Source organism: Scyliorhinus torazame, chromosome 22 (genome assembly GCF_047496885.1).
Source record: "Scyliorhinus torazame isolate Kashiwa2021f chromosome 22, sScyTor2.1, whole genome shotgun sequence".
Taxonomy (NCBI): domain Eukaryota; kingdom Metazoa; phylum Chordata; class Chondrichthyes; order Carcharhiniformes; family Scyliorhinidae; genus Scyliorhinus; species Scyliorhinus torazame.
The window spans coordinates 38808804-38831205 of record NC_092728.1 but is presented as its reverse complement, the minus strand read 5'-3'; the positions used below and the strand labels follow the sequence as shown (position 1 = coordinate 38831205).

Genomic DNA, 22402 nt, shown 5'->3' with positions numbered 1-22402 from the left:
ATCACTGGGAGTTGATCCAGCGAGTACCCAATCACTGGGAGTTTATCCAGCGAGTTTCCAGTCACTGGGAGTTTATCCAGTGAGTTTCCAATCACTGGGAGTTTATCCAGTGAGTTTCCAATCACTGTGAGTTTATCCAGTGAGTTCACTGTCACTGGGAGTTGATCCAGTGAGTTCACAGTCACTGGGAGTTCATCTAGTGAGTACCCAATCACTGGGAGTTTATACAGTGAGTTTCCACTCACTGGGAGTTTATCTAGTGAGTACCCAATCACTGGGAGATTATCTAGTGAGTACCCAATCACTGGGAGTTTATCTAGTGAGTACCCAATCACTGGGAGTTTATCTAGTGAGTACCCAATCACTGGGAGTTTATCCAGTGAGTTTCCAATCTCGGAGTTTATCCAGCGAGTTTCCAATCACTGGGAGTTTATCCAGTGACATCCCAATCACTGGGAGTTGATCCAGTGAGTTCACAATCACTGGTAGTTTATCTAGTGAGTACCCAATCACTGGGGGTTTATCCAGCGAGTTTCCAATCACGGAGTTTATCCAGCGAGTTTCCAATCACTGGGAGTTTATCTAGTGAGTTTCCACTCACTGGGAGTTTATCCAGTGAGTTTCCAATCACTGGGAGTTTATCCAGTGAGTTTCCAATCACTGGGAGTTTATCCAGCGAGTTTCCAATCACTGGGAGTTTATCCAGCGGTTTTCCAATCACTGGGAGTTTATCCAGTGACATCCCAATCACTGGGAGTTTATCAAGTGAGTTTCCACTCACTGGGAGTTTATCTAGTGAGTTTCCAATCACTGGGAGTTTATTCAGTGAGTTTCCAATCACTGGGAGTTTATCCAGCGAGTTTCCAATCACTGGGAGTTTATCCAGCGAGTTTCCAATCACTGGGAGTTTATCTAGTGAGTACCCAATCACTGGGAGTTTATCCAGCGAGTTCACAGTCACTGTGAGTTGATCCAGTGAGTTTCCAATCACTGGGAGTTTATCTAGTGAGTAACCAATCACTGGGAGTTTATCCAGTGAGTTTCCACTCACTGGGAGTTTATCCAGTGAGTTTCCACTCACTGGGAGTTTATCTAGTGAGTACCCAATCACTGGGAGTTTATCTAGTGAGTTTCCAATCACTGGGAGTTTATCTAATGAGTACCCAATCACGGGGAGATTATCTAGTGAGTACCCAATCACTGGGAGTTTATCCAGCGAGTTTCCAATCACTGGGAGTTTATCTAGTGAGTACCCAATCACTGGGAGTTTATCTAGTGAGTACCCAATCACTGGGAGTTTATCCAGTGAGTTTCCAATCACTGGGAGTTCATCCAGTGACATCCCAATCACTGGGAGTTGATCCAGCGAGTTCACAATCACTGGTAGTTTATCTAGTGAGTACTCAATCACTGGGGGTTTATCCAGCAAGTTTCCAATCACGGAGTTTATCCAGCGAGTTTCCAATCACTGGGAGTTTATCCAGTGACATCCCAATCACTGGGAGTTTATCTAGTGAGTACCCAATCACTGGGAGTTTATCCAACGAGTTTCCAATCACTGGGAGTTTATCTAGTGAGTACCCAATCACTGGGAGTTTATCCAGCGAGTTCACAGTCACTGTGAGTTGATCCAGTGAGTTTCCAATCACTGGGAGTTTATCTAGTGAGTACCCAATCACTGGGAGTTTATCCAGTGAGTTTCCACTCACTGGGAGTTTATCCAGTGAGTTTCCACTCACTGGGAGTTTATCCAGTGGGTTTCCAATCACTGGGAGTTTATCCAGTGGGTTTCCAATCACTGGGAGTTGATCCAGTGAGTTTCCAATCACTGGGAGTTGATCCAGTGAGTACCCAATCACTGGGAGCTTATCCAGCGAGTTTCCACTCACTGGGAGTTTATCCAGTGAGTTTCCAATCACTGGGAGTTTATCCAGTGAGTTTCCAATCACTGGGAGTTTATCCAGTGAGTTTCCAATCACTGGGAGTTGATCCAGTGAGTTCCCAGTCACTGGGAGTTTATCTAGTGAGTACCCAATCACTGGGAGTTTATACAGTGAGTTTCCACTCACTGGGAGTTTATCTAGTGAGTACCCAATCACTGGGAGTTTATCCAGCGAGTTTCCAATCACTGGGAGTTTATCTAGTGAGTACCCAATCACTGGGAGTTTATCTAGTGAGTACCCAATCACTGGGAGTTTATCCAGTGAGTCTCCAATCACGGAGTTTATCCAGCGAGTTTCCAATCACTGGGAGTTTATCCAGTGACATCCCAATCACTGGGAGTTGATCCAGTGAGTTCACAATCACTGGTAGTTTATCTAGTGAGTACCCAATCACTGGGGGTTTATCCAGTGGGTTTCCAATCACTGGGAGTTGATCCAGTGAGTTTCCAATTGCTGGGAGTTTATTCAGTGACATCCCAATCACTGGGAGTTGATCCAGCGAGTACCCAATCACTGGGAGTTTATCCAGCGAGTTTCCAGTCACTGGGAGTTTATCCAGTGAGTTTCCAATCACTGGGAGTTTATCCAGCGAGTTTCCAATCACTGGGAGTTTATCCAGCGGGTTTCCAATCATTGGGAGTTGATCCAGTGACATCCCAATCACTGGGAGTTTATCCAGTGACATCCCAATCACTGGGAGTTTATCCAGTGAGTTTCCACTCACTGGGAGTTTATCTAGTGAGTACCCAATCACTGGGAGTTTATCCAGCGAGTTCACAGTCACTCGGAGTTTATCTAGTGAGTTTCCAATCACTGGGAGTTTATCCAGCGAGTTTCCAATCACTGGGAGTTTATCCAGCGAGTTTCCAATCACTGGGAGTTTATCTAGTGAGTACCCAATCACTGGGAGTTTATCTAGTGAGTACCCAATCACTGGGAGTTGATCCAGTGAGTTTCCAATCACTGGGAGTTTATCTAGTGAGTACCCAATCACTGGGAGTTTATCCAGTGAGTTTCCAATCACTGGGAGTTTATCTAGTGAGTACCCAATCACTGGGAGTTTATCTAGTGAGTACCCAATCACTGGGAGTTTATCCAGCGAGTTCACAGTCACTCGGAGTTTATCCAGTGAGTTTCCACTCACTGGGAGTTTATCTAGTGAGTTTCCAATCACTGGGAGTTTATCCAGTGAGTTTCCAATCACTGGGAGTTTATCCAGTGAGTTTCCACTCACTGGGAGTTTATCTGGTGAGTTTCCAATCACTGGGAGTTTATTCAGTGAGTTTTCAATCACTGGGAGTTTACCCAGCGAGTTTCCAATCACTGGGAGTTAATCTAGTGAGTACCCAATCACTGGGAGTTCATCTAGTCAGCACCCAATCACTGGGAGTTTATCCAGTGAGTTTCCAATCACTGGGAGTTTATCTAGTGAGTACCCAATCACTGGGAGTTTATCCAGTGAGTTTCCAATCGCAGGGAGTTTATCCAGTGAGTTTCCAATCACTGGGAGTTTATCTAGTGAGTACCCAATCACTGGGAGTTTATCCAGCGAGTTCCCAGTCACTGGGAGTTTATCCAGTGAGTTTCCAATCACTGGGAGTTTATCCAGTGAGTTTCCAATCACTCGGAGTTTATCCAGCGAGTTCACAGTCACTCGGAGTTTATCTAGTGAGTTTCCAATCACTGGGAGTTTATCCAGTGAGTTTGCAATCACTGGGAGTTTATCCAGCGAGTTTCAAATCACTGGGAGTTGATCCAGTGACATCCCAATCACTGGGAGTTTATCCAGCGAGTTTCCAATCACTGGTAGTTTATCCAGCGAGTTCACAGTCACTGGGAGTATATCTCGTGAGTACCCAATCACTGGGAGTTTATCCAGTGAGTTTCCACTCACTGGGAGTTGATCTAGTGAGTACCCAATCACTGGGAGTTTATCTAGTGAGTACCCAATCACTGGGAGTTTATCTAGTGAGTACCCAATCACTGGGAGTTCATCCAGCGAGTTTCCAATCACTGGGAGTTTATCTAGTGAGTACCCAATCACTGGGAGTTATCCAGCGAGTTCACAGTCACTCGGAGTTTATCCAGTGAGTTTCCACTCACTGGGAGTTTATCTAGTGAGTTTCCGATCACTGGGAGTTTATAATCACTGGGAGTTTATGCAGCGAGTTTCCAATCACTGGGAGTTTATCCAGTGAGTTTCCAATCACTGGGAGTTTATCCAGTGAGTTCACAGTCACTGGGAGTTGATCCAGTGAGTTCACAGTCACTGTGAGTTGATCCAGTGAGTTTCCAATCACTGGGAGTTTATCTAGTGAGTACCCAATCACTGGGAGTTTATCCAGTGAGTTTCCACTCACTGGGAGTTTATCCAGTGAGTTTCCACTCACTGGGAGTTTATCCAGTGGGTTTCCAATCACTGGGAGTTTATCCAGTGGGTTTCCAATCACTGGGAGTTGATCCAGTGAGTTTCCAATCGCTGGGAGTTTATTCAGTGACATCCCAATCACTGGGAGTTGATCCAGTGAGTACCCAATCACTGGGAGTTTATCCAGCGAGTTTCCACTCACTGGGAGTTTATCTAGTGAGTTTCCAATCACTGGGAGTTTATCCAGTGAGTTCCCAATCACTGGGAGTTTATCCAGTGAGTTCCCAATCACTGGGAGTTTATCCAGTGAGTTCACTGTCACTGGGAGTTGATCCAGTGAGTTCACAGTCACTGGGAGTTTATCTAGTGAGTACCCAATCACTGGGAGTTTATACAGTGAGTTTCCACTCACTGGGAGTTTATCTAGTGAGTACCCAATCACTGGGAGATTATCTAGTGAGTACCCAATCACTGGGAGTTTATCCAGCGAGTTTCCAATCACTGGGAGTTTATCTAGTGAGTACCCAATCACTGGGAGTTTATCTAGTGAGTACCCAATCACTGGGAGTTTATCTAGTGAGTACCCAATCACTGGGAGTTTATCCAGTGAGTCTCCAATCACGGAGTTTATCCAGCGAGTTTCCAATCACTGGGAGTTTATCCAGTGACATCCCAATCACTGGGAGTTGATCCAGTGAGTTCACAATCACTGGTAGTTTATCTAGTGAGTACCCAATCACTGGGGGTTTATCCAGTGGGTTTCCAATCACTGGGAGTTGATCCAGTGAGTTTCCAATTGCTGGGAGTTTATTCAGTGACATCCCAATCACTGGGAGTTGATCCAGCGAGTACCCAATCACTGGGAGTTTATCCAGCGAGTTTCCAGTCACTGGGAGTTTATCCAGTGAGTTTCCAATCACTGGGAGTTTATCCAGCGAGTTTCCAGTCACTGGGAGTTTATCCAGCGGGTTTCCAATCATTGGGAGTTGATCCAGTGACATCCCAATCACTGGGAGTTTATCCAGTGACATCCCAATCACTGGGAGTTTATCCAGTGAGTTTCCACTCACTGGGAGTTTATCTAGTGAGTACCCAATCACTGGGAGTTTATCTAGTGAGTTTCCAATCACTGGGAGTTTATCCAGCGAGTTTCCAATCACTGGGAGTTTATCTAGTGAGTACCCAATCACTGGGAGTTTATCTAGTGAGTACCCAATCACTGGGAGTTGATACAGTGAGTTTCCAATCACTGGGAGTTTATCTAGTGAGTACCCAATCACTGGGAGTTTATCCAGTGAGTTTCCACTCACTGGGAATTTATCCAGTGGGTTTCCAATCAGTGGGAGTTGATCCAGTGAGTTTCCAATCGCTGGGAGTTTATTCAGTGACATCCCAATCACTGGGAGTTGACCCAGTGAGTACCCAATCACTGGGAGTTTATCCAGCGAGTTCACAGTCACTGGGAGTTTATCCAGTGAGTTTCCAATCACTGGGAGTTTTCTAGTGAGTACCCAATCACTGGGAGTTCATCCAGCGAGTTTCCAATCACTGGGAGTTTATCTAGTGAGTACCCAATCACTGGGAGTTTATCCAGCGAGTTCACAGTCACTCGGAGTTTATCCAGTGAGTTTCCACTCACTGGGAGTTTATCTAGTGAGTTTCCAATCACTGGGAGTTTATCCAGTGAGTTTCCAATCACTGGGAGTTTATCCAGTGAGTTTCCACTCACTGGGAGTTTATTCAGTGAGTTTTCAATCACTGGGAGTTTACCCAGCGAGTTTCCAATCACTGGGAGTTAATCTAGTGAGTACCCAATCACTGGGAGTTCATCTAGTCAGCACCCAATCACTGGGAGTTTATCCAGTGAGTTTCCAATCACTGGGAGTTTATCTAGTGAGTACCCAATCACTGGGAGTTTATCCAGTGAGTTTCCAATCGCAGGGAGTTTATCCAGTGAGTTTCCAATCACTGGGAGTTTATCCAGCGAGTTCCCAGTCACTGGGAGTTTATCCAGTGAGTTTCCAATCACTGGGAGTTTATCCAGTGAGTTTCCAATCACTCGGAGTTTATCCAGCGAGTTCACAGTCACTCGGAGTTTATCTAGTGAGTTTCCAATCACTGGGAGTTTATCCAGTGAGTTTGCAATCACTGGGAGTTTATCCAGTGAGTTTCCAATCACTGGGAGTTTATCCAGCGAGTTTCAAATCACTGGGAGTTGATCCAGTGACATCCCAATCACTGGGAGTTTATCCAGCGAGTTTCCAATCACTGGTAGTTTATCCAGCGAGTTCACAGTCACTGGGAGTTTATCTCGTGAGTACCCAATCACTGGGAGTTTATCCAGTGAGTTTCCACTCACTGGGAGTTTATCTAGTGAGTACCCAATCACTGGGAGTTTATCTAGTGAGTACCCAATCACTGGGAGTTCATCCAGCGAGTTTCCAATCACTGGGAGTTTATCTAGTGAGTACCCAATCACTGGGAGTTTATCCAGCGAGTTCACAGTCACTCGGAGTTTATCCAGTGAGTTTCCACTCACTGGGAGTTTATCTAGTGAGTTTCCGATCACTGGGAGTTTATAATCACTGGGAGTTTATGCAGCGAGTTTCCAATCACTGGGAGTTTATCCAGTGAGTTTCCAATCACTGGGAGTTTATCCAGTGAGTTCACAGTCACTGGGAGTTGATCCAGTGAGTTCACAGTCACTGGGAGTTTATCTAGTGAGTTTCCAATCACTGGGAGTTTATTCAGTGAGTTTCCAATCACTGGGAGTTTATCCAGCGAGTTTCCAATCACTGGGAGTTTATCCAGCGAGTTTCCAATCACTGGGAGTTTATCTAGTGAGTACCCAATCACTGGGAATTTATCTAGTGAGTACCCAATCACTGGGAGTTTATCCAGCGAGTTTCCAATCACTGGGAGTTTATCCAGTGGGTTTCCAATCACTGGGAGTTGATCCAGTGAGTTTCCAATCGCTGGGAGTTTATTCAGTGACATCCCAATCACTGGGAGTTGATCCAGTGAGTTTCCAATCACTGGGAGTTTATCTAGTGAGTACCCAATCACTGGGAGTTTACCCAGCGAGTTTCCAATCACTGGGAGTTTATCCAGCGAGTTCACAGTCACTGGGAGTTTATCCAGTGAGTTTCCACTCACTGGGAGTTTATCTAGTGAGTTTCCAATCACTGGGAGTTTATCCAGTGAGTTTCCAATCACTGGGAGTTTATCCAGCGAGTTTCCAATCACTGGGAGTTTATCCAGTGAGTTCACAGTCACTGGGAGTTGATCCAGTGAGTTCACAGTCACTGGGAGTTTTTCTAGTGAGTACCCAATCACTGGGAGTTTATCCAGTGAGTTTCCACTCACTGGGAGTTTATCTAGTGAGTACCCAATCACTGGGAGTTTATCTAGTGAGTACCCAATCACTGGGAGTTTATCCAGCGAGTTTCCAATCACTGGGAGTTTATCTAGTGAGTACTCAATCACTGGGAGTTTATCTAGTGAGTACCCAATCACTGGGAGTTTATCCAGTGAGTTTCCAATCACGGAGTTTATCCAGCGAGTTTCCAATCACTGGGAGTTTATCCAGTGACATCCCAATCACTGGGAGTTTATCTAGTGAGTACCCAATCACTGGGAGTTTATCCAGCGAGTTTCCAATCACTGGGAGTTTATCTAGTGAGTACCCAATCACTGGGAGTTTATCCAGCGAGTTCACAGTCACTGTGAGTTGATCCAGTGAGTTTCCAATCACTGGGAGTTTATCTAGTGAGTTTCCACTCACTGGGAGTTTATCCAGTGAGTTTCCACTCACTGGGAGTTTATCCAGTGGGTTTCCAATCAGTGGGAGTTGATCCAGTGAGTTTCCAATCGCTGGGAGTTTATTCAGTGACATCCCAATCACTGGGAGTTGATTCAGTGAGTACCCAATCACTGGGAGTTTATCCAGCGAGTTCACAGTCACTGGGAGTTTATCCAGTGAGTTTCCAATCACTGGGAGTTTATCTAGTGAGTACCCAATCACTGGGAGTTTATCCAGTGAGTTTCCGATCACTGGGAGTTCATCCAGCGGGTTTCCAATCACTGGGAGTTTATCCAGCGAGTTCACAGTCACTCGGAGTTTATCCAGTGAGTTTCCACTCACTGGGAGTTTATCCAGCGAGTTTCCAATCACTGGGAGTTTATCCAGTGAGTTTCCAATGACTGGGAGTTTATCCAGTGAGTTCACAGTCACTGGGAGTTGATCCAGTGAGTTCACAGTCACTGGGAGTTGATCCAGTGAGTTTCCAGTCACTGGGAGTTTATCCAGCGAGTTTCCAATCACTGGGTGTTTATCCAGCGAGTTCACAGTCACTGGGTGTTTATCCAGTGAGTACCCAATCACTGGGAGTTTATCCAGCGAGTTTCCAATCACTGGGTGTTTATCCAGCGAGTTCACAGTCACTGGGTGTTTATCCAGCGAGTACCCAATCACTGGGAGTTTATCCAGTGACATCCCAATCACTGGGAGTTTATCCAGCGAGTTCACAGTCACTGGGAGTTTATCTAGTGAGTACCTAATCACTGGGAGTTTATCCAGCGAGTTTCCAATCACTGGGAGTTTATCCAGCGAGTTCACAGTGACTGGGGGTTTATCCAGTGAGTTTCCAATCACTGGGAGTTGATCTAGTGGGTTTCCAATCACGGAGTTTATCCAGTGGGTTTCCAATTGCTGGGAGTTTATTCAGTGACATCCCAATCACTGGGAGTTGATCCAGTGAGTACCCAATCACTGGGAGTTTATCCAGTGAGTTTCCAATCACTGGGAGTTTATCTAGTGAGTACCCAATCACTGGGAGTTTATCCAGTGAGTTTCCAATCACTGGGAGTTTATCCAGCGAGTTCACAGTCACTCGGAGTTTATCCAGTGAGTTTCCACTCACTGGGAGTTTATCTAGTGAGTTTCCAATCACTGGGAGTTTATCCAGTGAGTTTCCAATCACTGGGAGTTGATCCAGTGAGTTCACAGTCACTGGGAGTTGATCCAGTGAGTTTCCACTCACTGGGAGTTGATCCAGTGAGTTTCCAATCACTGGGAGTTTATCCAGTGAGTTTCCAATCACTGGGAGTTTATCCAGTGAGTTCACAGTCACTGGGAGTTTATCTGGGGAGTACCCGGTCATGCACCACCATCAAAGTGCTGCCCCAAAGGACACAAACAAACCTGACCAAATACACAAGCAACATCCATCAGCCAAGCCTCTTAAGCAAGAAAATAATATTTTTTGCCTTTAATGAACATCATTGAAGATAAGTTTACATACAGAGTGCAAGGGGAAGGTTTGAGCCACACACAGCCCTCCTGTGACTGAACATATCCCAGATATCAGCCAGAGAGAGGAGATTTGATCATTAACACCTCTGAGTTATGGAGAACTCAAACTCCCCGGTGCCGTTAGTGTCAGTAAACAAGCAATCTCTCTGTGTTTTGAAATTGCTATGTAATGCAGGAACATTTAATACACACATTCTCCAAAAATTCAGATCAGGAAAAGGCCATTCATCCCCTGAACCTGCTTCGCTTGGTTTATCTGCCTCTTAATCCAGCCCTGTTCCATATTCCCTGTTGCTCTAACCCAATAAAAATCTACAAATGTCAGACGTGAAAGCTCTAACTGACTCCCAGAATCTGCAGAATTTTGGGTGAGTAAATTCAGATTGACACTACTTTCGGTGTGAAGGTGTATTTTGACATTATCCCTTAACACCCCAGCTCTCATTTTTCGATTGTGCGATGGAAAAAGAGCAGGGCAATGGGTCTACCGGATAGCCCTTCCAAAGAACGCCCTCTCTAAACTCCAATTTTAAAAACCTGAAAGCAATATTCCAGGTAGCACTTACACTTTACAGCAGAAACTCTCCCTCTCACACCCCAGTGTTCACCGTCTAAAACCTCAGCGTAGCGACATATCCTTCTGGGTAAGCTGTATCTCAGAGACTGAGAGTATAATCCAATATTTGGGGGAATCCACCTTTTCCCTCCTCCCGCTGCTTCGCCAGGCAGGCAGGTGCACAGCCCCTGGAAACGGATTGGAACAGCTCACATATTCTCCTTAAACTTCACATATTGGCCAGCAGAGTTGGAATTTGAGCCTGGACGCTCGAAATGGGAGTCCAGACTCTATCAACAAGAGCTACTGAACTGGCCCCTGTCCTCTACTCAATCCCTTAGTAAATCCCGAGTAGCAAAACCAGGCCAGAGCAGGGCTTAGATACTACATTAAAACTGAGATGTTAGAAACTCCAATATCTCAGGCTTCAGAATTTAGATCAATGTGAGACAGGGAAATTAGAAGCAATTGTTAAATATCTCATACCAGGAGAGGAGAGACTTGGATGCTGTCTGAGATGCTATTTGGGATCCAGCTCCCTCTGGACTGTGACTTCCTGAGATGTGACCCAGTGAAATAGTTGGAAGCATATATGTGTAAGCCAGCCTCCCTGATAGCTGGCACCGCTGCACGCCAGCATCACTGTGTGCCAGCACCGCTACACGCTGGCACCGCTGCACGCCAGCATCACTGTGTGCCAGCACCGCTACACACCAGCACCGCTGCACGCTGGCACCGCTACACGCCAGCACCAGTGCACGCTGGCACCGCTACACACCAGCACCAGTGCACGCTGGCACCGCTACACACCAGCACCAGTGCACGCTGGCACCGCTACACACCAGCACCAGTGCACGCTGGCACCGCTACACACCAGCACCAGTGCACGCTGGCACCGCTACACGCCAGCACCAGTGCACGCTGGCACCGCTACACACCAGCACCAGTGCACGCTGGCACCGCTACACACCAGCACCGCCGAATGCCGGCGCCACAGGATGCCAGCACCGCTACCTGCTGGCACCGCTAGCAAGGCCGCAAACCTGGAATGATATAAAAATATTAATATTGCTCGAGGTGTCAAACTTTGATAGGTTTAGATCCTGATAGCATGGGATAAGGTCAGAGAGAACATTGACAACTGAAACCTTCCACACCGGGAATCAATCCTAAGGGTGATCAGAAATTGCAAAGAACACCATTGCTTTTTTAGAATCTCAATGTACAATAATATTGAACCTCATCAGAGTAATTAGTGTTCAAGAAACTTTACTAACCTAAATAGGGAAAAGTTCTCTCATTCCAGTTCATGATATTCAGATAGGGGATTTTCACGACAGAAACACTTTTGAGTTGCAGTCAAAGTCTCAAGTATCAGTTGTACAAAAGGAACACTCCTAATTTACTTTAAAGTTGGGGTTTGACATCCTACCCACCTCCTGCTCACAGGATGTCCCATTAGGCAGTCACCCCAGATGTACAATTAATGCAATGAGTGAAGAAACCCGACACACACAAGAGGTAACACAAACCACCGCCAGAGCGGGGACGCGAACCACCGCGAGAGCGGGGACGCGAACCACCGCGAGAGCAGGGGAACGCAAACCACCACGAGAGGGGGGAAATGCAAACCACCACGAGAGAGGCTAACTCAAACTGCAAGAGGGGGCAAGCAAGCCACAGTGAGAGCAGGAACGCAAACCACTGTGAAAGAGGCAAAACACTGTGACGGACAGGGAACGCAAACCACCATGAGAAAGGGGGAATGCAAACCAGTGTGAGAGGGGGAACACAAACCACCATGAGAGGGTGGAAGGAAAACCACCGAGAGAGAGGGGGAACACAAACCACAGTGAGAGAGGGGGAACACAAACCACAGTGAGAGAGGGGGAACACAAACCACAGTGAGAGAGGGGGAACACAAACCACAGTGAGAGAGCGGGAACACAAACCACAGTGAGAGAGCGGGAACACAAACCACAGTGAGAGAGGAGCACAAACCACAGTGAGAGAGCGGGAACACAAACCACAGTGAGAGAGGAGCACAAACCACAGTGAGAGAGGAACACAAACCACAGTGAGAGAGGAACACAAACCACAGTGAGAGAGGAACACAAACCACAGTGAGAGAGGAACACAAACCACAGTCAGAGAGGAACACAAACCACAGTGAGAGAGGAACACAAACCACAGTGAGAGAGGAGCACAAACCACAGTGAGAGAGGAGGAACACAAACCACAGTGAGAGAGGAGGAACACAAACCACAGTGAGAGAGGAGCACAAACCACGGTGAGAGAGGAACACAAACCACAGTGAGAGAACACAAACCACAGTGAGAGAGGAACACAAACCACAGTGAGAGAGGAACACAAACCACAGTGAGAGAGGAGGAATACAAACCACAGTGAGAGAGGAGCACAAACCACGGTGAGAGAGGAACACAAACCACAGTGAGAGAGGAACACAAACCACAGTGAGAGAGGAACACAAACCACAGTGAGAGAGGAACACAAACCACAGTGAGAGAGGAACACAAACCACAGTGAGAGAGGAACACAAACCACAGTGAGAGAGGAACACAAACCACAGTGAGAGAGGAACACAAACCACAGTGAGAGAGGAACACAAACCACAGTGAGAGAGGAACACAAACCACAGTGAGAGAGGAACACAAACCACAGTGAGAGAGGAACACAAACCACAGTGAGAGAGGAACACAAACCACAGTGAGAGAGGAACACAAACCACATTGAGAGAGGAACACAAACCACAGTGAGAGAGGAGCACAAACCACAGTGAGAGAGGAACACAAACCACAGTGAGAGAGGAGGAACACAAACCACAGTGAGAGAGGAACACAAACCACAGTGATAGAGGAACACAAACCACAGTGAGAGAGGAGCACAAACCACAGTGAGAGAGGAGCACAAACCACAGTGAGAGAGGAGCACAAATCACAGTGAGAGAGGAGCACAAACCACAGTGAGAGAGGAGCACAAACCACAGTGGTGAGAGAGGGGGAACACAAACCACAGTGAGAGAGGAACACAAACCACAGTGAGGGAGGAGCACAAACCACAGTGAGAGAGGAGCACAAACCACAGTGAGAGAGGAACACAAACCACAGTGAGAGAGGGGGAACACAAACCACAGTGAGAGAGGAACACAAACCACAGTGAGAGAAGAACACAAACTACAGTGAGAGAGGAACACAAACCACAGTGAGAGAGGAGGAACACAAACCACAGTGAGAGAGGAACACAAACCACAGTGAGAGAAGAACACAAACTACAGTGAGAGAGGAACACAAACCACAGTGAGAGAGGAGGAACACAAACCACAGTGAGAGAGGAACACAAACCACAGTGAGAGAGGAGCACAAACCACAGTGAGAGAGGAACACAAACCACAGTGAGAGAGGAGGAACACAAACCACAGTGAGAGAGGAACACAAACCACAGTGAGAGAGGAACACAAACCACAGTGAGAGAGGAACACAAACCACTGTGAGAGAGGAGGAACTCAAAAACACCGGTGGGGGAAATGCAAACCACAGTGAGAGAGGAACACAAACCACAGTGAGAGAGGAACACAAACCACAGTGAGAGAGGAACACAAACCACAGTGAGAGAGGAGCACAAACCACAGTGAGAGCGGAACACAAACCACAGTGAGAGAGGAACACAAACCACAGTGAGAGAGGAACACAAACCACAGTGAGAGAGGAACACAAACCACAGTGAGAGAGGAACACAAACCACTGTGAGAGAGGAGGAACTCAAAAACACCGGTGGGGGAAATGCAAACCACAGTGGGAGGGGGAATACAAACTGCAGTGAGAGAGGGGGAATGCAAACTACAGTGAGAGAGGGGAACGCAAACCACAGTGAGAGGGGAACGCAAACCACACTGAGAGAGGAACGCAAGCAGTAATGACAGGGGAACGCACACATGAAATCGCTGAACTAATGCGAACGCAAGAACGTACAAATCATCTTGAGCACCCAGTAAAATCAGGTTGTAGAAATCCTGCACTCTTGCTTCCTGCAGAAAGAGAGTACAGCAGCGTATTCTGCAATGGAAGAGGTCTCAGTTTCAGAAAGCAAGACTAGTGTCAAAACTTTCTGCCAGTTTGCTAACACCTGCCACATGATTGGTTAAAACCTCATTGGGCACAAGAGTGAAAATGGAATCTTATGTCAGAAGTGGATTGTTGGGAGTGGACACTGACCCACTTAGTCACAGCTCTGGGACAGCACAGTCTGCGATGCATACAACACCTCCAAAGAAAAATCCCACAACTGCAGAATAGTACAGTGCATGAGTATTTTAAATCTGTAAACCAGCTCCAGGCTCAGAACCTGCTCCGTGTTAGCTGCCCTCGAGTCTTTGGGTCCAATTCCCAAGTCAGACCCTCTGTTGAATTGGTCCAGATTCCTTGCTCTTGTACTATCCATTCAGTGAAGACTTTCACCTGCTAAGCCTTGGAATACCTGAGCTTTGACTAGCAGTCCAACAATGTCACTACACCTTGTAACTGAAAAACGCACAGGACCAGCGTTAATTGGTTAATACTCAGGTTGGATACTTCATTCGCCATCAAAAGCCCTTTGCCCAACAACTTGATGTTCAACATCACAGTTTTACGTGAAGCGACAGGCTGCCGGGATTATACGTGTTCGTTCATTTCAGTCAATTCCAAGTCCCACTGAGCCACTTCTGTGACTCTTTCAGTGAGGGTGGAAATTAGAGGTGGGTTTATACACTGGGGTATTGGGAGATGCAGGACTCGGCACTCACTTCTAACATGCCAGTGAGGCTGGGGGTGCTGGAAGGGAGAGACTGTCAACGAAGCCCACAGTGCGGCCTCCAGCTGCTTTGCAACGGGCCTACTTGCGTGGGGGGGGGGGGGGGGGGGAGAATGCAGCGGGTAGAATACCAACATTTTCACTGGAGTGGTTTAAGGATTGGGGTGTTACAAAGGGGAGATACATTTTGGATATGGGGAAGAGAAGAAACAACCCTTAAATTAGAGACATCCAAAATGAGCATGCCTGTGAGTTTAATGTCCCCCAGCCAAAGATGGTGTGGGGGGAGTGGGGCTACTGGCAGAGCACTTTGGTTATGGGAGTGTTCACTGAGCCATTCTCACCTGGCAGAGGGGTGCTGCATTTCACAAAAGCTGGCATTCTGTACCCGCTCAGAGGTCATGAAACCAGATTTGATTCAAACGCAATGGATTCTGCAGGGAAACTCTGCTGAAGGCCAACATTTCCTGTTTCACTTTGAAGAGCTCACCCATTTCGAGAGGCTGGAATTGAATTAGAATGAAGTGACCACAAGGGCTCATTTAGCTGGGGAAGTACTGGTCACTTGATGAAAGCCAGCTGAAACCAGAAATCCAGAGCCAAGCAGTACACCTTCAGCACCATCCACACTCCAAATAGTTAAAAACTTACAAAATCAGCCTGTGATGGGAGGAGTTGAGTGGAAATAACCAGAGCTCAACATGAACAGCTTCTTCCACAAAGCTCGGGCACGTGCTTTGTGCCAATGTTAAAGAGGGTTTGTTAAAGTGTAGAAACAGGGTAGTAACATGAAGATAACACAACAATTTGGGCAGAGACTATAGCTCCTCATAGTCTCCACCACCCTTGCTCCTCACAACATGACTATCACCGCTGCCAATCAGAAACTTCTCCAAATCCTCCATGTCCTTATCAGATTTTTCCTTGGTCTTCACTTTCTTCCTCCTCCTCTTCTCTTCAGATGTCATTTGCTTCTCCTTTTTCTGACACTCGTCTGTTGCTTCCTTCTCTTTCTCTTTACTTTTCCTTGGCTTGTGCCTCTTCTTTTCCAATTTCTCGTCCTCCTGATAAAGCAAAACACATGGTGCGGTAACTGCTCTCAGATCTGGACTGGATTTGGATTTGATTTCTTGTCTCGTGTACTGAGGTACAGTGAAAAGAATTGTTCTGCGTACAGTCCAGACAGATCTTTCCATACATGAAAAAACATAGGACATAGATACACAATGTTAAATACACAGGCACAGGCATCGGGTGAAGCTTACGGAGTGTAGTACTCCTCAGTAGAGAAGATGCGTGGAGAGATCAGTTCAGTCAATAAGAGGGTCATTCAGGAGTCTGGTAACAGCTGGGAAGAAGCTGTTTTTAAACCTGTTAGAATTTAAAATGCAGAAGGAGGCCATTCGGCCCATCGAGTCTTCACCAGCCCTTGGAAAGAGCACCCTACTTAACCCCAAACCTCCACTCTATCCCCATAACCCAGTAACCCCACGTGACCTTTTTTTGGACACAAAGGAGTAATTTAGCATGGCCAATCCACCTAACCTGCACATCTTTGGACTGTGGGGGGAAACCGGAGCACCCCGGAGGAAACCCACGCAGACACGGGGAGAAAGTGCAAACTCCACACCAGAATTGAACCTAGGACCCTGGAGCTGTGAGGCAGCAGTGCTAACCACTGTGCTAAATGTTAGTGCATGGTCTCAGGCTTCTGTATCTCCTGCCCGATATGAGAGAGGTTGGACGAATGAATAAGCTGGGTGGGAGGGGTCTTTGACTATGCTGCCCGCTTTCCCCAGGCAGCGGGATGTGTAGACAGAGTCAATGGATGGGAGGTGGGCGTGTGTGATGCACTGGGCTGTGTTCACATCTCATTGTAGTTTCTTATGATCTCAGCTCCACCAGATGCAGCTATTGGAAAAGTTACTCTCAACACCCTCAGCATTTTTCTAGACTCTAATCCATCTCTTCCTGACATTAAAGCAGTGACGATATTTCACAATTGGCTTCATTGACTGCAAAGCACTTGGAAAGATGTTGGCTGCCTGTCTTACTTCACAAATGGAGAGGATACCCATAAACTCTCTATGGCTGTGTAAACGGTGGAATAATCAATTTTAACCAACAATGTTTTACAGTCCATTAAACCTCCACCTTCACCGGATGTGGTTAGAAAACCCCAGTATTTCAGAGCCCTCCCAACAAGGAACTTGCTTTTTTATGGTTGCTTCTATGCTCTCAGTACAACTCAAAGTGCTCCACAACCGACAAAGTACTTTCCAAGTGCAGTGACTGTGATGATTAGGAAACATAGCAATTTGTACACAAGGGTCTCGCAAACAACCAGGAAATTAGCTGTTTGAGTGGTGTTGGCTGAGAGACAGGTGTTGGTCAGCAAAGTAGGGACAACTCCACTGCGGGGGGTCTCCCTCTTCAACATTTAGTTTGTGTTTTTGGATACTTTCCACCAGAACATTGAAAGCGGCTCAGCTAATGCATGAATTTTAAAAAGAAACATTTACCTCTCGCACTTTTTTCTTCTTTTTCTTCTTCTCTTTAGATGAACCCTTACTTGTTTTCTCTGTAAAGGGAACAAAGTTCAGTTAACAGTGAGCTAACAGTGTGAGAGATGCTGGGTTACACTTCCATCTAGAGTGGAGTTATACTGCTATCTCGCCCAGGGGATAGGCTGGAGGTTTGACAGGTTAAGTAAACCAGTGAGGATTTTGGGCACCTAACTGATACTAACTCACAGATACTTGGGAAAGTACTTCAAATTCACATAGTTTTGCTTTACTTCAACCTAAAGCTGTGAATTCCCATGTTAATGTCCTGCCCGGGGGCTTGAGTAGTCAGGTGACAAGATTCCCTCTTATTTTTGCTCCTTCCCTGCCCAATCCCAGGAGGAATGTGCACTCTGGTACCAGGTTTCCAATGGCAAGATCCACATGAGGGTGTCGCTGGTCTCAGCTGTGTTCATACAGACTGACAGGTGATGGTGCCATCATTTACTCTCAGTGCTTGAAGAACATTTTGTGGCCATTGTGTTGGAAAGGTTTTTGATCCTGTTCTCTCAACAGTTAGGAGATAAAAAGGGCGAGGGTCGCGAGGGCGAGGGTCGCGAGGGCGAGGGCGGGCTGGGAGGGCCGGGAGCCGGGAGGGCGAGGGCCGGGAGGGCGAGGGCCGGGGGGGCGAGGGCCGGGAAGGCCACGAGGGCGAGGGCCGGGAAGGCCACGAGGCCGGGAACAACACGACGGCGAGGGCCGGGTGGGCCGCGAGGGTGAGGGCCACGAGTGCGAGGGCCGGGAAGGCCGCGAGGCCGAGAGCCGGGAGGGACGCGAGGGCGAGGGCGGGGAGGGCCGCGAGGGCGAGGGCGGGGAGGGCCGCGAGGGCGAGGGCGGGGAGGGCCGCGAGGGCGAGGAGGGCCGCGAGGGCGAGGGCGGGGAGGGCCGCGAGGGCGAGGGCGGGGAGGGCCGCGAGGGCGAGGGCGGGGAGGGCCGCGAGGGCGTGGGCGGGGAGGGCCGCGAGGGCGAGGGAGGGGAGGGCCGCGAGGGCGAGGAGGGCCGCGAGGGCGAGGGCGGGGAGGGCCGCGAGGGCGAGGGCGGGGAGGGCCGCGAGGGTGAGGGCGGGGAGGGCCGCGAGGGCGAGGAGGGCCGCGAGGGCGAGGGCAGGGGAGGGCCGCGAGGGCGAGGGCGGGGAGGGCCGCGAGGGCGAGGGCGGGGAGGGCCGGCAGGGTCGCGGGGGCCGGCAGGGTCCGCCGGGGCCGCGGGGGCCGCCAGGGTCGCGGGGGCCGCCAGGGTCGCGGGGGCCGGGAGGGCCGCCAGGGTCGCCAGGACCGGGAGGGCCGCCAGGGTCGCCAGGACCGGGAGGGTCGCCGGGGCCAGGGTCGCCGGGGCCAGGGTCGCCGGGGCCAGGGTCGCCGGGGCCAGGGTCGCCGGGGCCAGGGTCGCCGGGGTCAGGGTCGCCGGGGTCAGGGTCGCCGGGGTCAGGGTCGCCGGGGTCTGGGTCGCCGGGGTCTGGGTCGCCGGGGTCTGGGTCGCCAGGGGCTCCAGGGTGAGGGACGCGAGGGTGAGGGGCGCGAGGGTGAGGGGCGCGAGGGTGAGGGGCGCGAGGGTGAGGGGCGCGAGGGTGAGGGGCGCGAGGGTGAGGGGCGCGAGGGTGAGGGGCGCGAGGGTGAGGGGCGCGAGGGTGAGGGGCGCGAGGGTGAGGGGCGCGAGGGTGAGGGGCGCGAGGGTGAGGGGCGCGAGGGTGAGGGGCGCGAGGGTGAGGGGCGCGAGGGTGAGGGGCGCGAGGGTGAGGGGCGCGAGGGTGAGGGGCGCGAGGGTGAGGGGCGCGAGGGTGAGGGGCGCTAGGGTGAGGGGCGCTAGGGGGTGAGGGGCGCGAGGGGGTGAGGATCGTCGAGGGGGTGAGGATCGTCGAGGGGGTGAGGATCGTCGAGGGGGTGAGGATCGGCGAGGGGGTGAGGATCGTCGAGGGGGTGAGGATCGTCGAGGGGGTGAGGATCGGCGAGGGGGTGAGGATCGGCGAGGGGGTGAGGATCGGCGAGGGGGTGAGGATCGTCGAGGGGGTGAGGATCGTCGAGGGGGTGAGGATCGTCGAGGGGGTGAGGGCCGAGTGGGGGAGGGCCGAGTGGGTGAGGGCAGAGGGGGTGAGGGCCGAGGGGGTGAGGGCCGAGGCAGTGTGTATCTAGAGAACGAGGGTGAGGGTCGAGGAGAGGGTGAAGGTCGAGGGGGTGAGGGTCGAGGGGGTGAGGGTCGAGGGGGTGAGGGTCGAGGGGGTGAGGGCCGAGGGGGTGAGGGCCGAGGGGGTGAGGGCCGAGGGGGTGAGGGCCGAGGGGGTGAGGGCCGAGGGGGTGAGGGCCGAGGGGGTGAGGGCCGAGGGGGTGAGGGCCGAGGGGGTGAGGGCCGAGGGGGTGAGGGCCGAGGGGGTGAGGGTCGAGGGGGTGAGGGTCGAGGGGGTGAGGGTCGAGGGGGTGAGGGTCGAGGGGGTGAGGGTCGAGGGGGTGAGGGTCGAGGGGGTGAGGGTCGAGGGGGTGAGGGCCGAGGGGGTGAGGGCCGAGGGGGTGAGGGCCGAGGGGGTGAGGGCCGAGGGGGTGAGGGCCGAGGGGGTGAGGGTCGAGGGGGTGAGGGTCGAGGGGGTGAGGGTCGAGGGGGTGAGGGTCGAGGGGGTGAGGGTCGAGGGGGTGAGGGTCGAGGGGGTGAGGGTCGAGGGGGTGAGGGTCGAGGGGGTGAGGGTCGAGGGGGTGAGGGTGAGGGGGTGAGGGTCGAGGGGGTGAGGGTCGAGGGGGTGAGGGTCGAGGGGGTGAGGGTCGAGGGGGTGAGGGTCGAGGGGGTGAGGGTCGAGGGGGTGAGGGTCGAGGGGGTGAGGGTGAGGGTCGAGGGGGTGAGGGTCGAGGGGGTGAGGATCATCGAGGGGGTGAGGGCCGAGGGGGTGAGGGCCGAGGGGGTGAGGGCCGAGGGGGTGAGTGTCGAGGTGAGGGTCGAGAGGGTGAGTGTCGAGGCGGTGTGGGTCGAGAGGGTGAGGGTCGAGAGGATGAGGGTCGAGATGGTGAGGGTCGAGGGGGTGAGGGTCGAGAGGGTGAGGGTCGAGAGGGTGAGGGTCGAGAGGGTGAGGGTCGAGAGGGTGAGGGTCGAGAGGGTGAGGGCCGAGATGGTGAGGGCCGAGGGGGTGAGGGACGAGGGGGTGAGGATCGACGAGGGGGTGAGGGCCGAGTGGGGGAGGGCCGAGGGGGTGAGGGCAGAGGGGGTGAGGGCCGAGGGGGTGAGGGCCGAGGCAGTGTGTATCTAGAGAACGAGGGTGAGGGTCGAGGGGGTGAGGGTCGAGGGGGTGAGGGCCGAGGGGGTGAGGGCCGAGGGGGTGAGGGCCGAGGGGGTGAGGGCCGAGGGGGTGAGGGCCGAGGGGGTGAGGGCCGAGGGGGTGAGGGCCGAGGGGGTGAGGGCCGAGGGGGTGAGGGTCGAGTGGGTGAGGGTCGAAGGGGTGAGGGTCGAGGGGGTGAGGATCATCGAGGGGGTGAGGATCATCGAGGGGGTGAGGATCATCGAGGGGGTGAGGATCATCGAGGGGGTGAGGATCATAGAGGGGGTGAGGGCCGAGGGGGTGAGGGCCGAGGGCCGAGGGGGTGAGGGCCGAAGGGGTGAGGGCCGAGGGGGTGAGGGCCGAGGGGGTGAGGGCCGAGGGGGTGAGGGCCGAGGGGGTGAGGGCCGAGGGGGTGAGGGCCGAAGGGGTGCGTGTCGAGGTGAGGGTCGAGAGGGTGAGTGTCGAGGCGGTGTGGGTCGAGAGGGTGAGGGCCGAGAGGGTGAGGGTCGAGAGGGTGAGGGTCGAGAGGGTGAGGGTCGAGAGGGTGAGGGCCGAGAGGGTGAGGGCCGAGAGGGTGAGGGCCGAGATGGTGAGGGCCGAGATGGTGAGGGACGAGGGGGTGAGGATCGACGAGGGGGTGAGGATCGACGAGGGGGTGAGGATCGACGAGGGGGTGAGGGACGAGGGGGTGAGCGTCGAGGGGGTGAGGGTCGAGGGGGTGAGGGTCGAGGGGGTGAGGGTCGAGGGGGTGAGGGTCGAGGGGGTGAGGGTCGAGGGGGTGAGGGTCGAGGGGGTGAGGGTCGAGGGGGTGAGGGGGTGAGTGGTGAGGATTGAGTATGTAGGGGGTGAACATAGAGCGTGCGAGTGTGTTTGGATGGAGAGTTTGAGGGGGTGAGTATAGAGTGTGTGAGAGGGTGAGGATGGAGAGTGTGAGGGGGTGAGGATGGAGAGTTTGAGAGGGTGAGGATGGAGAGTGTGAGGGGGTGAGGATGGAGAGTTTGAGGGGGTGAGTATAGAGTGTGTGAGAGGGTGAGGATGGAGTGTGAGAGGGTGAGGATGAAGTGTGAGGGGGTGAGTATAGAGTGTGTGAGAGGGTGAGGATGGAGAGTGTGAGGGGGTGAGGATGGAGAGTGTGAGAGGGTGAGGATGGAGTGTGTGAGGGGGTGAGGATGGAGAGTGTGAGGGGTTGAGTATAGAGTGTGTGAGAGGGTGAGGATGGAGAGTGTGAGGGGATGAGGGGATGAGGATGGAGAGTGTGAGGGGTTGAGTATAGAGTGTGTGAGGGGGTGAGGATGGAGAGTGTGAGGGGGTGAGGATTATTACGATCCCAGACCAGACCCCAACAGTGGCTCAGAGACCGGACAAAAACCCCAATAGTTTATTTTAATTTTGTAAGACTGTGAGGAAAGGATACCTCGCTCCAGGAGTGATTGCACAAAGAAATAAGGATGTGGTATATTAAAACAAACATTATAACACAGTATTAAAATCTTAACATCCCGCAGAAAATATGCCTTAAACAATACTACTCAATACAATAGTGTATACAATACCCTATCTTTACTCCCACTCAAACAACATGAAAAAAAAAACCCATCTCAGCTCTCAATCTGCTA

General features: G+C 51.3%; 1 protein-coding gene across 2 annotated transcripts in view; it reads right to left on the bottom strand.

Moving 5' to 3' along the window:
* Positions 1–9566: 9566 nt before the first annotated feature.
* Positions 9567–22402, bottom strand: part of LOC140399018 (rab-like protein 6) — a 202136-nt gene continuing 189300 nt past the window's right edge. For both annotated transcript variants that reach the window (XM_072488074.1, XM_072488073.1), the window contains 2 exons: positions 17513–17571; positions 9567–16054 (listed from right to left, as the gene is read on the bottom strand). In XM_072488074.1, coding sequence (XP_072344175.1) covers positions 15809–16054; positions 17513–17571 — 305 coding nt within the window. In that variant the 3' untranslated portion in view covers positions 9567–15808. The remainder of the gene's footprint in view (positions 16055–17512; positions 17572–22402) is intronic.